Below are 15703 nucleotides of genomic sequence, written 5' to 3'. Positions count from 1 at the left end.
ACTTCCATGTGTTATAGAACTTTAAGTCTAAAATAATAACGAAGAAATATGGCCGTACCATCTTGTATCCCCTAATGTACACAATTCCGCATGAAAAAAAGCTTTAAAGTAGGCTATAAAAATTCAATATGTTTTTAGATGAACGTATAGCGTTTCCTCTCGTGATACAATATTCTGATATAATATTAAAATATTATACAGTGAAAGTATGCCGAATAAAAAATGTCAAGGAGTAGGTAACAACTTTTGCTATAATATTATTAAAACGTCCAAAAATTATTATAGCCATAAATTTGCACGTTCTTCGATGTAATTTTCATCCAATACATGCCAATACATTATTTAGCTTTTGTGTTTTTCTTAGATTTTAAAAAGGAGTGACCTGGTTTTTTTCCTTCACCATCAACATATTAATATGTTTAACTTTTAGTCTCAAAAACACTATTTCAGACCTACTATAATATATTGCTGTAGTAAGCGTTTTAGAACAAAAGGGACATTTGCTAATCAATTTAATCGAGCATAGTTGGCGGAATATAATATATTTTCAAACTTTAGTCCATTTACGAGTAGGTAACGCTTTAAAAGAGTACGCGTATATGAGAGGGATACACGTCAGTTAGTTTAACGTTATAATATACGCACACGGGTCACATAACTTGAGAAGTACCTAAAATAAATGTAAATTCTTGTTGAGCTGGAACGTGGCTTTAAAGTTTTAGGAAACTGTCAAATGCCAACGAGAAGATATGCAATAGTTCAATAAACGTAGAAAGCAGCTCTAAGATATCCAGCTATATTTTTAAATACCTTCTTGGTTGAGAACAACTGTATACTTTCCTTTGAGCCAGGGGCTGGCCAAAACATAAACTGTTTTTACACAGTAATTGCGATTTGGCTTTAAGTTCACAATGCGGTTAAAACCGGAAAAACCTTACAGTTTTGAAGTTTGACAAAAATCCACCGAAAAACAGCTACGACAAGTGCTTTCCATGGGCCCCATCGCTGTAAAGTGCCTAAACGGTTGTTAGTGTTAGGTTTGTTAAGGTAAGTACTAAAAAAAAACAACAAAAAGGTGAACGCGTTCGCTGGAACTATATTCCATCCGTTTTGCTTAAATTTCAATTTCAATTTAACTATCAAATGTCCATCGAGAATATTATTATGGAAAGCAATGAGGACTCTTGTCTTGAAGTCAGTCTATTGCATAACACACGTTCTTGTCGGGATAAGGTTATGACAATTTAGGTATGCCATAATACAGACAGGTATGGCGATACGCGTATTGTGTAGGACTATTCAAATATTTAACCCCTCCGTCTGTCATCTTTAGACGTCTATAATGTAATCTATACATTATGGAAACGGAAACTGCATAAGCAACCCATATATTGTAGGACCATCGTTAGTTAGCTGCTATCTGAAAGCGGGCGGTGACGGCTCCAGATGAACCGCCTTAATCTATACATAATAAGACGTCATATATTATGTTATTATGCTTTATAACGCATATATTACCAGAACGGATATAATCCTAACACAATGACCGTCAAAAACGAATTGAAGTGCGAATAGTTCAAAATCATTTGTTTCGATCTCATCTGAAAGCGCCTCATGATAACGAATTCGGCGCCGGTTTATCTGTTGTCGGCTGTTATGACAATATATTACTATTCTTAATGATGCCTTTCATACGTACTATAACCGCCGCATTAGTTGAATAATAGTTCTACCGATGTCACGGCGGAGCTTTTTCTATATTCCATGACAATGAAATGGCATATATAGTAATGACTGTCGTTAGAGAATGATAACATGTCATGAATTTTCAGTAAAATCTTATAATTCGTTTAGGAAAAAATGTTGTTTTTTTTCAATCTCATGTCCCGAGCTTTGGAAATGGACAACGCCAACGGAAGAAACTTGTTCTAGTAGTTCTCGAATAAAATAAAAAAAACTATAAAACAATATCGTACACGAGCTGTTATGACACCAAGTTTGGGCGGATAGTAACAGCGTCGTCGTGTGTGTGCTGTCCGCCCTTTTTGATGACAAATATACAATAATATTATAAGAGTGCCCGCACGGACTGCATTGAGAAATAAAGGCGTTTTACGACAGACTTCTGGCGCCCGGCGAACAAAAACTCTTATCGATTTCCCACAACGACCCGAGTGCCCTGGCGATTGCTTTTTAAATGTCCGGTTCTATTCTCGACCGCACATTAAACATAATGGTGTTCTCGGAAAGCGAAATAATATGTTTTTAAACCGAAAAATCTCGAAAACGTATACATTACGGGACACGTGTAGCGACCAAATGTAGATATTCTATTTCTCCAGGGTAGGTATGCGGTGAGCCTTCACTATGACGCCTCCTGGGAACGTCGAGCACTTTATGCACGGTGTCACTCTCGGTTGACTAAAAGTAAACCTGACGTGAGAAAATAATGAATTGCTCAGGCGAAATCCGAGACCTTGTGCGCCAAATATAAATGCAAATGCTTGTTTAATGTGATGTGCCATAAATGTCGAGTTAGGTTTGTCTTGTCGTGGTCAAAATAGCTGGTAAAATAATTCATAAAATAAAAAACGGTAAGTTTAATACGACTATAATGTTTTAATCCATCGACACTTTGGGTTAACTAATTAACTCTGCGGCGATCGTCGCTGACTTACCGCTACACAATCTTGTTGAAGTTTGTTATGCCACCCCTAAAGTTAAGATATTTACATTGCACAACATTTCCGCATTTGTGATTTGATAAGGTTTTCTCCATCAGTCGCCGTACAATATCCGATCTATAAAACATAAATGTAATGATTTTTTTTTTTTTTTTGTTGCAGGTCAACATCAGTAACGCCTGGCTTTATCCGCAAAATGGTTTCATGGTCTTCTATCGTCATTTCAGAGACAAGGTTACTTGGTTCGAGGCCGATGCCGTATGTCAGTTCCACCACGCTCAGTTGGCTACCAGTAAGTAGTATTTTTATTTTGTTTGACGAATAATTCATTATTAAAACCGGAACCGAATGTAGGTAGATTTTTCGATGCATAAGCAATAACGACTCGAAGAAAGCATTACGGTTAAATTTCAATTAAGCATAATTGGGTTTTAACTTTTGTGTAAACGCAAATGATCATTGCTCTCACTCTTATAATACAAAGGCAAACGCGTTTAATGGGTTTGGCTTTCAATGATAAATTCGGATTTCTAATTGCAAATTATACAAGTCGACCGTTCACTGCACTTGACCGTTTCATGGCTAGGGTAAGCTTATTCTATTCAGAACAAAATAATGCAAATGGTCTGGTAACGACCTTGTAAAAAGAACTACACTGACAGGCGAGTTGTCAATTTTATTATTAAACGCAACAAAACCAAATTTCAACTCGAAGAAGAATATTGTTTAATTTTTCGTACGCTCGTGCAATGCAATAAACGGCTTAATCTTAGATCCCGACCCAACGATCGGTAGCTAACTAGACCAAAGGGCACGTCTTCGCTAAGAAGCAATATCAGATCCGGTCTTTTGTGATACTGTTCATGTGCATTGTTTAATTGGAATTCTTTGCGACGACTCGGAGGCGCCCAATTGGTCGACAAACTCAAAAGACTTATTACTACATTCCTATCCGAGTTTTTGTATCGGCCATGTATTTTTCATCCGGAGTGGATATCAAATAAATAGCTTGTTTTTGTTGTGTTCAACACAGACAGTTGTGTGCTCAAGAGATTTAATCAGAAACCAATGTGCAGTTTATTGGCTCTTGTCGACCGATACATTATTATTGTTGTTGTTATTGTAGTTTCGCTAACTAGTATTTTTACGGACTAGAAGATAGAATTTATGTCCGTTCATCCGGATCGTTTATTTGCAATAGCATAAGACTTTTTCATCACTTTGTCGTAACTCAACAATGGAAAACAATATTGGAAACTAGACAATCGAAAAGTGAGATTGCTTCGATCACAAACCGTATGCCCGTTCCGGACTTGCCGTCCGGACAAAGTATTTGAACATCTTTACTGATAACTTGGCAGTTAACAATCGCAAGGCTGTTTTCGTAAATTTTACATCATTGTGTACACTGAAATCTGATCAAAAACCGAATACCATCAGCCTTAGGTATATCTAATAAATCCGTCCAGAGTAAAACAAGAACGTCTGATGTATTCAAAAACATTTTAATACGCGTACGCCAAATGTTATCCTTATTATAATAACAAGTAATCCTAGAATCATTTATCTGTTAAATTTATAATAAAGGCTATATAAAAAAAAAAAAATTATAATAACAATATATTAAATAACATGTCGCATCCATTCGACGTGGTAGCAAATTTATATGCTTGTGTATTTAATTTACATATCATTTGAATAATATTTCAGAAATGCGCATAAATTAAATTTAACCAATCTCCGATTCGCTATATTAAACGAGTTTATTATTTACCTAATTGTTTTACACGCATTACTTGTTTATTTTTGTTTGGTTGGCAAAACACTTATAGTTATTTAAATTTTAAATGTGCTTCTGTTGTTTGAAATGACATAAACACGAATCAATTATTTATGAAAAGGGTTTTGCCGAAAACTTAAACTTACACACAGTTTTACTTGGAAAATATTACAACAAATATTTATAATTCTTATGCACTATACTTAGTAATACAAAGTAATTTTTAACAAAATTTTGACCTATCACTTTTCATAAATAAACGATTCACGATAACGATTCACAATTCAAATAACGATTTTATCTCATTAACAAATTCTCAGTATAAACGTAATTAATGTATTGTAAAATTTTTGTTGGAAAAATTAAATTTTTTCAAAATATAAATAAAGGATTATTTAATTATCAAATCCATGCCATACTGTCAGACTGCAATGTCCCATAAAATTCACGAACCACTTAATTTGACCTAAGTTAGATGAACCCTATAAAGATCAAACGACCGGACTTATTTTTAATTTAACGTTATCACGGTCTAGTGTCTTGTTATTGAGATTAGAACTGAACAAAACATAGTTTTACCCAAAAGACCTTTTTGTGTAAAGAACATAAAAACACCACAACGGCCAAGCGATTGTTTTCGCAGACAAACATTTCGTTGAACCTGCGCTTCATAAATCCTCAGCTTTCATCCTTTTTCACGGCTATACCTAATACTAAGCCTTTAAAATATATATATGAAGCGTTACAAAACAAAAAACTTAATATATGAATACAATTATTATGGCAGAAAAATATTTTTTAAAAAGAACATTCTGTTGCCAGCATTATGTAACAAGTCTTTAAAGAATTATTTCCTTTTTTTGTGGCGTGAAAACCCCGGACAAACATATACATTTCATATTTTTATTTATTTTTAAATAACTACTCATTTTTAGAAAACCACAGAAAAAAAATTAAGTAGGTGTATTTTAAAAAAAAATATTATTTATAACGATAAATGTCAATAAACCTTCATTTTTGTAAGCTAAAACATATTTGTAATACACTAGGATATAAATAAAATAAATTTTTTTTTTAACGGAATCCACATCTTGACTGTACTAAGAAACTAAAACTAACCATTAATGCTGTCTAAGAACAATGTTCGAGCAAACGAAAATAATTTTTGAGTTCTATGCCTATTTAAAAACGAGAAGTCAACAACAACAATAAGACACATGAGATATTTATTGAAAATACTGAATATCATATTCTTTCCAATCCAAGCGAAACTCAATACTCGCTGAGAAATCGGTTAGTGCATATTTAAAGAAATATATTGCAAACAGAACTACTTACTAGTGAAATACGAGAAAAGCGTAAATATGCAAAATGTTCAGCGTCATTAAACGTATAGATTCATCAAGTTCATACCTAACAAGTCAATTCGAAAACATTCCAAGGTAATATAATATGTGTTTACCCGAAATGGAGTTAGAAAGATAAATGGTTTATCCTCGGTTCCGTTTGACTGGCGAAGAAACCTTAATGGCTTTTGGCGTTGTCAATAATTTAGTTAAAATTCAAGAATACTCAAATCAGTTTAAAGGCTGTATAATTTATGTATTTCAGAGACGGCGAAGAAAATCGGATTTGATGTCTAGAAAACTTTTTAGGATTACCAATTTCGTCTTCCTTGAACGAATAATTTTAAACTCTATTGAGTTTCAACAAGTCAACACTTTTACCGAACAAATTGAATGGTTCAAGAAAACCAAATTACTATAAGCAAACGTCATTATCCATATGCTATAATATTATTACTAATTCAAACTTTCATCCCCAACTCGATGATGCCATAGCGTTTGGTTTATACGGTTAAATAACCAAAACAAGTCTAAGCGTTAGAATTTATTTATATGTTAATATTTCAAAACACGTGGGGCTTAAATCGTTAACCTGACTTATTGATAACTGCCTGACTTCTACATTTCTATCATGCTATTCTGACTTTTGTCGATTCGTGCAGTAATGTTTAGCAAACATAATGTAACAAGAAAAACTTACATGACGTATATCTGAAAGTGCCAACAGATAAAAAAACAACTCGGTTTTTAAGTATCTTAATGAGTATTAAATGGTTAAAAATCAACATTTATTTTACTGACTTTTAGTTAAAACGAAAACAAATGAATTATCCACCAATCGCTATAGTGTTCGTTCTTCTCAGAATTCATATCGAAAAGTTTCTCATTCGGTGTTGTTCGGCCGAGTTTTCCCCTTTGTTTTTCTCATCGGTAGGTACTACTCGGATTTTCACTTTAAATTTTAATTTTCAATTAAACGTATTGTATAATGAAGTCGCAAACTTTAATTAAATCACTTAGCGGATTTATTAACAACTCAACCGGCAAAAGTTGGAGAGCACCTAAAAGTTTTCAATTGAGTTTCAACGAAACGTCGTGCGCGGTGCTGTTTCTGTTCCAAATAAAGACCACCCAGGGTAATCAGTTTTTACCGTGAAAAATCAAACGGAACCGCGAAATCCGAATTCGCCAAAGTAATCGCTTCGCCGAGTTGAGAGTTTAAGTGCTATCCAGAGACCGTCAAACGGAGTTGCTTAAGTAACACCTACAACCGCCTCTGGTATGTGTCTCTGCTCATGTGCACCATTCGTCGGAACTCGGAACGACAAAACCGAGACACAATTATTTCAACAAATTGCATTGTATGCGCACATTACAGGCGTAACAACACAATGGCAAAGCACACGAGCGCGTACATCCGTCCAATCGACTGAGTTTTGACGATTACACACTACCTACTCGCGTTACAGATTGTCAAAATTCAAAGACGGGCTTTTGTCTTGTTGCTTTGAAGTTTCGCGAAGCCCTCACAAATAGCTGCCGGCGTAACCGTGTGGTGGTGAACGGCAAATTAGTCTTTAACGCTGAACGCCAACAACAATAACAGCTATGGCGTAGTTTGCCAAACTTGATATTGTATAACATTGTAATTTATTAGCGGCGTACGATACAATAATTATTACCTATTATTATTTCGACGATGTACGGCTACCGCGACACAATAGAGACATAATTATTCTCGAACACCACACCACCACCCCACCCCCTTTCCCCTACCTCGAAGAATATCTTTTTACAACAAAGCACGCTGTAAATCACTACATGATATGGATTGCTTTTATTATTATAACGTGCGCGGTAAAAAACACTGATCGTGCCAACAACTGAAATTTAGAAATTCTCCGCCAAAATCGTTTCATAAGGGGATTGCATGCGGTTGGATTTTAAGGAGTTTTGTGTAGACAATAGTTAAGAAAAAAGTGGCTTTAATTTTATTCGATCATGTCAATTAATTTACCGGTTAATTTGAATAGGCTTCATGGTATTCATTTTAATTATTTTGTCTGTGAGTAAAAACCATTTTAGTTAATATAACATAAATTTTTTGTTCCATCGCACAGGCTGAACCAGTGATCCGATAAGTAATCTGAAAACAGATTTGAATTTTTCATCAAGTTTACTTATGTTCGGTCAGGGTACTTTTTTGATATCTTACTCCTACTATATATATAAAACACGTTTGAACATTATATCAAATTTCAAATTTAAAATCAAATTTGAAAAGGGTTAAAATTAAAAATTGAAAAAAGTACCCTGACCGATCATAAGTAAACTTCATGGCGAATTCAAAACTGTTTTTAGATTGCTTGTCGGATTACTAGTTCGGTCTGTGCAATGGAATAAAAATGATGTGTTTTGACTGAAAAAACCGACCGCATGCAATCCCCATAAGGCCAAGAGTTAAGAGTAAAAAATTCACCTCTACTCTTTGATAAAATTAAAAAAAGACAGGTCGTTTTTTTGTTTTGAATTTTCCAAGCCCCGAGTCACGTGACAGGGATTGCTTTTATTTATAATGTGCACGGTAAAAACTAATCGTGCCTTTCGTTTCTTTATTTACCTACCTACCTAACTTTTCGGCAGTTGGTGTTTGCGAAAAATAATCAAAATAGTTTCATCCGGATTCATTTGGGAATTCTTTTCGGGGTAGGCATGTATCCTTATACCCTTATCAAACGGCTACCCGAAAACCAGGAAAAACGTGCCGGCCGGCCGGTTGTGCGGTAATCAAAATGATTGAACACCGAAAAACAAACGAATCACACATATTCACACCACTGGTTAATAAATAACGGATTTTTTATTTTATTTCTGGGTTTGACACAGGACTGGGTTGCCCGATAACACATTATACGGCATTACATTAGTCCAAGTCGACACGACAATACGTTTGATGCTAAACCAATGATAAATAATAGCGTGTGATCAAAAATAATGTCATCAATAACGGTTTTATTTGTTTTAAACCGTGCCCCGGTAAATTAGTCGTGGGTGAATCGTATCGAGGCCAAAACCGAATGAAAATTGTACACACAGAATCAGAATGTATACAGAGTGCTATCTAGTGACGGATCGACCAAATCACGGTCACACATTTAATGGACGCCCATTTGGTGTACGTTGTTTTCGGTTTGCTTGGCAGATTTATGTCCTACAATATATAAATCGCCACAACATTACCTTAATGGGGTGTCCCGGATTGTTGTCACCGCCAAACACTTCTCCGATTGTTCTCACACGATATATTATTATATTAACCACTATACGGTCTTGGACCGATTTATTATTATGCCACTTGTCGAGAATTAGATTGAAAAGGACACGAAAACTAAACACAAACACACACCCACGCAGTTATTGTGTTATTTTCATTATTAATAACAGCAACAAAAAGGTATAATAATATGACTTTAACCATCGAAAGGTTGTGCTCGGTACTAACATAATGTTGTATGATATACAATTTCCAAAATACCTTATGTTTATAAAGAATAAGTTAAAATCATTTTATTTTTAATTCTAAGCCTCTAACGGCTCAAGATTATTGGCTAACTATGATCCAGTGTGACATTTGTGCCCTAATTTCTCTTGAAATTTTATTTATACTTGTATACTTGCTAATATACATAAATTGTCTTAACATTAAAATAACTCTAATTAAATTCCTCCCTCCTGATTTTATTGTCATCATCGTTTGATTTCCAATGGTAATTTTTTTTATCAATAGAAGAGAAAATAATGTTAGCAACGAGTTTTGAATAATTTTTTTTTTAAGTGAAAATAATTTTATTTGTTTGTTCTGCAAGTGAGTGCACTTATTTTTTATAAAATATAATATTAAGTTCCACCTCTCTTCCCGTCTAACTTCTAAAAAGCTCTTGACCTGAGTAATAATTTTGTAAACCTGGTTATCGTACAGTCGTTATTTTATTTAAATGTTGTTGGTCGTTTTCAAAGTCAAAAGTAGACGTTAGTATAAATAGTTAAATAAAAGGACGCATTTTTTTAATGAAAATAATTAGGATATTACTGTATTGGGAAGTCATCAAAAATATAATGCAACTCTTTAGTTTTTAATACTCGTACCATGGTTCAAATTAAATATATTTTTAGCTTATTAATTGATATCAGCTGTAATATTATTACAAAATCATGAATTTTGAAATTGCAGTGGTGTAATCAAGTTGGTTATTCTTGCAGTACATACCGTTAACAATATATTTTAAATGTTCATTCGCACAATCTTAAAGGCGCTTCGGGAAACGCTAAACTCCACTTGATAACATTCAGTTGGCTGCGCCATTTACTATAGCGGAAATATAGTAATTAAATGTTCAGTCCAATTAAGTTGTTTGTTTCGAGATGACTTTAATAAGATCAACATGACTGCCAATATTTCACAAAGCAACGAATTAATTAATATTTTAATTAGTTAGTCGAACGACAGATGGCCGCATAACATTATTAATATCGGTTTGCCGTTTGACGCTATTTCAATTTATCACAAACCCGAGTCGGTGATTTTATAGACTTGATGACGTAAACAGCATCTAAAATGTTCATGACCTACAAAAGTATACTAGAGAGTTTCAAATAAAACCGGAACATTAAAAAAAAAAAAATTACAATCTTTCCTATAGGTAAAACAGAAACAATAATTGTCTGTTGTTGCCATCTTTACGCGACTTAACCACAAACATATTGAGTGATGTACTTAGAAACAAACATTCAAATTATATCAAATACATTTTCGCTAAAATCAATTAAATTTGAACAATGAAAAAACAAAAACTAATATTGACAATTTTCACGGGAATCAAGTCCTCCTCGAATGTGACATCGTCGAATGAATAAGGTCAGGTTGGTTAGATCGATTATGTTCCTCTCAAAAGTCACATAACGTACAGTGAAGACTTTGTATCTCACACTCCGACTGACCCGTCTCATTGACAAACACTTATTTCAGATGTTTGGTGTTAAAATAATTAGGGAAAAAATTAAAAACATATTTCCAAAAACGGCATATGAGGTTACAATAATAATTAACCGCAATTCAAACGAATCATTAGTAAATATCAAAAGCTCAATATTTGGCCCCGGGTTGTCGGGGTAGTAAACACATTGAATTGGCGGCAATAATTGTGGTGAAAAGGCTAGAAAGTTTGTTTGCCGCCTGCAACTTTGGCATCAGATTGCCCGCAAAAACTTTCATTTCCCTCCATATCCCTTTGCATATTATACCCTCTGTTAAATTCTGCCCATAAATAGAGCACATAACCACATCTGGCTAGCGGTGTAACAGTAACAGAGAAAAGGACCAAACATTTTGTTATGGCGCCCACAAGTCGACTCTTAAACCGTCCCCCTATCTACTACTGGCAGTTGTATTTTTTATTTATTTTTTACACTTTTTAATTTACGATTCATTCGTTAATTTTTTTATTCCGGAGCACACAGTGCAAATGTTACATGTAATGTTTACCCCAAAATGTATACATGCTAGTGAATCCTAGTGTGAAACAATAAACATAATTTATAAAACGTTATAATTATATTAAAAAAATATCTCTAACTCTTCATAGATATTCTAAAATATGTGAAATTGATTACGGCAAATATAATAAATATGTTTTCAAACAACTGAAATTTTGTACTTGGACCACCTAACAGTTATACAATTATATACAGTTTAACAAAAAAGTTTATAAAAAAAAAAAATATTAACTAATGTTATATATCCATGCTAACGTACTAAGTATTCAATTATAAAGCTGAATAATATGAAATAAATAGATTAATCAGAAATAAAATAAATTTAATATAAGCAAATTAAAAATAAGCGTTCAGCATACAACTTATGGAAGATGAAGGATATTTTTAGTTATTATTGATTAAAATTTTAAAAAAGGGAATTGTTGGCTATAAAATGTAATGAATCATTTGACGTAATTTCATAATGTCGCTGTGATAACAATTGAAAAGAAACTTAAAATTACATAGCTGAATTGCTTATAAAATAATTAATACAATAAAATATACGGTTGTCTTATTGTTCACTGTTGTGCCTGTGTACTGCGATAGTATGTAGTGCCGTGGTAGACAGGTCTGTGAATTAAAATTAAAAAAAATAAAAATCCAAAACTTACACTTTTCCGGGAAACATAGAAAACGCATTTGAACAAATTTTCCGCTGTATGTAACCCGTCAAACGTAGGTAGGGTACCCTACGGATTTAATTAATGGATCACTCAACAACACGTGGAGACACCGACCCTCGTTAGATTCAGGATATTTCCTTGCATAAAATCATTTTGTGTCAACATCATGTGCACATATACATATTTTTGAATACATACACATAAATTTGGTTACATCGGAGACCGCAGAGGTGTTCTTCGAAAAACCTATTAAAACCTATAGCCGCAATCCCTTATCCTACCGTTGACAATGCACCTCGGGCCCCCCCCCCCCAATCCAAACTCGACCTGGGCGTGTGGGCATGTGTGTGATATCACGTTGAAAGCAAACGACAAGTATACAAGTTACAGTTTTCAAAGTACGAACGAAGGGAAAATCGGAAACATTAACTCCAGAAATTCAGAAACTCCAAAAGTAATATCAGTAAATAAGTATTTTGAGTTATCATACCCTACAATATCTTTGTCCACATTCAAAACTTTTCCTAAATCAGTTCTCAGTGGAACAATTTGGAGGCATTTTTAATTTTTCCTTAGCCTTTTCTCTTATTTTAACTGGCAATTTTTCAATTTCAGCTGTTGTCATAAATTTATAAATTGGTGTAGAAAGTTTGCGTACAGTAAGTTGTTTTCTGAAGGTTTTTTTGTACATTAATATGAGTAAGATCTAATAATAAATCTTGTATAGGTTCAGTAAAAAACGTATTACTCAATTTTTAAGTAACAATACGATCATGTTACTGAGAAGGTATACTTGAATAATGAGCCTTTACTACAACATGTAATAACCATACGAAACTGGTATGACAAGGCTAGTCTTGAAGTCATTATAAGCAATACTTGGATACTTCAGTGAGAACTTAGGTTTATTTCCTATAGACCTCAGCTTATGTCAATCAATGTGTTTAATTGTGCATCATAGTCCTGCCTTTGTCTTCTCGATTTCGCTGATCTCAAGTCTCTTGTATTTTTTTTTTTTTTTTAGCACTTCTCGAGGCGCCATCCAATGTTATAACTTGTTAGTGGTATCTAAGTTTCTGTTTTGTATATTCTGTATGACACCCCGTACCGCTTGGCGCTTTCTACATTAATTAATCGCAAACTTTGTCCGATCACAATGGGTACACGATCAATTGGAAACTCGATATTCCTATACTTTACAACATGACCTTCATACCGCATTAGATAACTTCACTCTACTCCAAACGAAATTGGTAACCTAATACCTATAAGCTGCACAAACATTAACAAACGAGTTCCATCACAAGACAAATATCCTATTACTATGCAGCTCGACCGCAAATTGCATTACATCATTTATAGCTTTACCGTTTTTAGTTTTACTACCCAATTCCTAAAACATTGCAGGGTCTGCGATACACGGAAAGTAAGTAAATAATAAACAAGTATAATATGTGGGTCATTTTCACTCATCCACGATTTATGACTTCAAAATCCAAAAAAAGGTCTTAATAAAAACGTTTTGTTTTCAAATTTTTCAATAAAAAAATAAGCCCAATTTCAGGGGTGCTTATTAGTTTTAAGTTTAAATGTTCATGAAATAGTATATTTCCAAAAATCATTCTTAAGCAGACAATGCTGTTATACTTTTCCAATGTCGATTTTTTTCAAGTGATCTATCGCTATACAGGAACAATCTTGAAAGGATCTACCAAAGTAACATTGGACTTATTTAAGACCATTTTATTTAAAGCTAACTTTACTAGAGTTGTACTTAAAAAAGGTTATCTTTATAAATAACCAAGCATAAATGGTTTTGCTAAATCCCATTCAATTACTCTTTTTTCAAATATCAGTTTTTACAATAATAATTAGTTAAATATAACAATTTTTTTTTTTAATTGTAACATGTAAAAACGTATAGTTGATTAAAAATAATTATTTATTTTAACACGGTTGAAGGTTAGAATTTCTAAAACAGTTCTCTGGTTTTGTACTTTGAAGAACAGCAACTGAAAATAAACTTTTTCTCTCTTGATGTCTCCAAGTTCGGGCGACATGCCAGCAACGAGCTGTGTTGTCCTCCTCTTGGACATTTTTCTTCGTGTTTAATTTTAACTTTAACTAGTTGTAAAAACTTTAATTAAATTGCACTTTTAGCTGCAAGCGAGTTGAAATGAATTTAGGCTACCGGTTTTGTGGAAACGATTTTTGTAATTAGTTTGTTGAGAATACTCTTCGAAAATCAATATAAATTCATTTTCTGAAGTATTCTCTGAACTAATATCAAACCGTTGTCGGTAAACTTTGCTATTGCATTTTTTTTCTCGAAGCATTTCTCTATGCTAAGGCAATAAAAACAACAACGAGTTGCTTGGATTTATAAATGGAGACTTACATTTGTATGCCACATATAAGTAATCACTTAGTAGTAATCGAATTTAAAAATTTATTTTATTAAATTATCGTTTGGAAGATGACGAGGCTCTCTTATCGTTGCAATTTCTTATTTTATAGTCTTCAAATTCGGATATCGGCCGTTGAGTAGATGTCTTAGGTACTTATCGAAATTAGATTTTTTTTATGAGTCCTCCTAACATTTATGGGCTTGGTCTTAAATTTTCAAGTATACATATAAATAAAACACGAATAGTTTCAAAAAATAAATCTATTTTTAAATGTAATGCCCTCCGCGAGGCACACCATTTCTACAGTCGACGAAAGGGTCCATCGAACAAATCTTAGAAGGTAATAAAACTATGAACACAATAAATAAGATACCTCATTTTAGTAGACTATGCAATCAACTGCCAACGACCAACAACACTGTCCGTGCAAGTTTCGCTTTATTTAATTTATTTTTATTTTTTTGAAGTAGAAACTATATAACAGTTTTATAAGTAAAGATATTTTCCCGAAGTTATTAAAGGAGACAACAAATAGAAAAAGTTTTTCGGTTTTTTTTTTGTCAATTTAATAATAATGAATGTATATAATATAAAATAAAACATATTATCGTACTTTTTACATCACTCTGATTAAAAATTAACTTTGTATTCAATCGACTACATGAACTAACAGTAAATAATACCTATAGTATACTTTTTTTCATTATCGTCGGGCAATAACACATGTTATCTCATTTTGGTTTAAAGTAAAACATTTTTACTGAACAATAACAATACACATACTGTAATTATTGAAGATGTTTCTTTTGCTGTGAAACGGAAAGCAATTTTATAATAATAACTTTTACGTTTTGCATTACAGTCGAGACTAACCGTCAGTTTGAGGCAATGCGAAGCTACTTGAAAGAGTTGGATGTCGATGAAAACGTTTGGATTGGATTGAAACGCAACAGCGACACCACTGAATTTACATGGACGTGAGTAGTACATGCCCAAATTACCAGTGAAATGTAGTATTGGTTTTTTTTATGTACATTTTTTATTATCATATCTGTATTCTCTTAACTACCTAGTACCAATAACGATTTTTCAAAGACCAATCATACCCACTTAGTTATTGCCGTGGGTGCAATGGTTAAGGCATCTTACCTTGGTCGATTAAAGACAAAATTCGGTTTTCACGTGTCAACAGAGAGACTCGCTGAAAAGGGAAATCCGTTTCAAATTGTATCCATACCTAGGTCAATTGTTAATGAAATTTATATTC

The 15703-nt window shown here is 33.3% G+C and overlaps 1 protein-coding gene across 1 annotated transcript in view; it reads left to right on the top strand.

Moving 5' to 3' along the window:
• The window catches only part of LOC126836427 (mucin-17-like), a 94101-nt gene that overhangs the window by 72903 nt on the left and 5495 nt on the right, over window positions 1–15703 (top strand). Inside the window, exons 2-3 of the mRNA XM_050569800.1 lie at window positions 2847–2976; window positions 15299–15413. Coding sequence (XP_050425757.1) covers window positions 2847–2976; window positions 15299–15413 — 245 coding nt within the window. The remainder of the gene's footprint in view (window positions 1–2846; window positions 2977–15298; window positions 15414–15703) is intronic.

Source organism: Adelges cooleyi, unplaced genomic scaffold, assembly GCF_023614345.1.
Source record: "Adelges cooleyi isolate 19-005CV unplaced genomic scaffold, UGA_ACOO_1.1 ACOO_flye_CR_arks_rails_tigmint_CR_PRNA_247, whole genome shotgun sequence".
Classification (NCBI taxonomy): Eukaryota; Metazoa; Arthropoda; class Insecta; order Hemiptera; family Adelgidae; genus Adelges; species Adelges cooleyi.
This window is presented reverse-complemented; position numbering and strand designations above follow the sequence as displayed.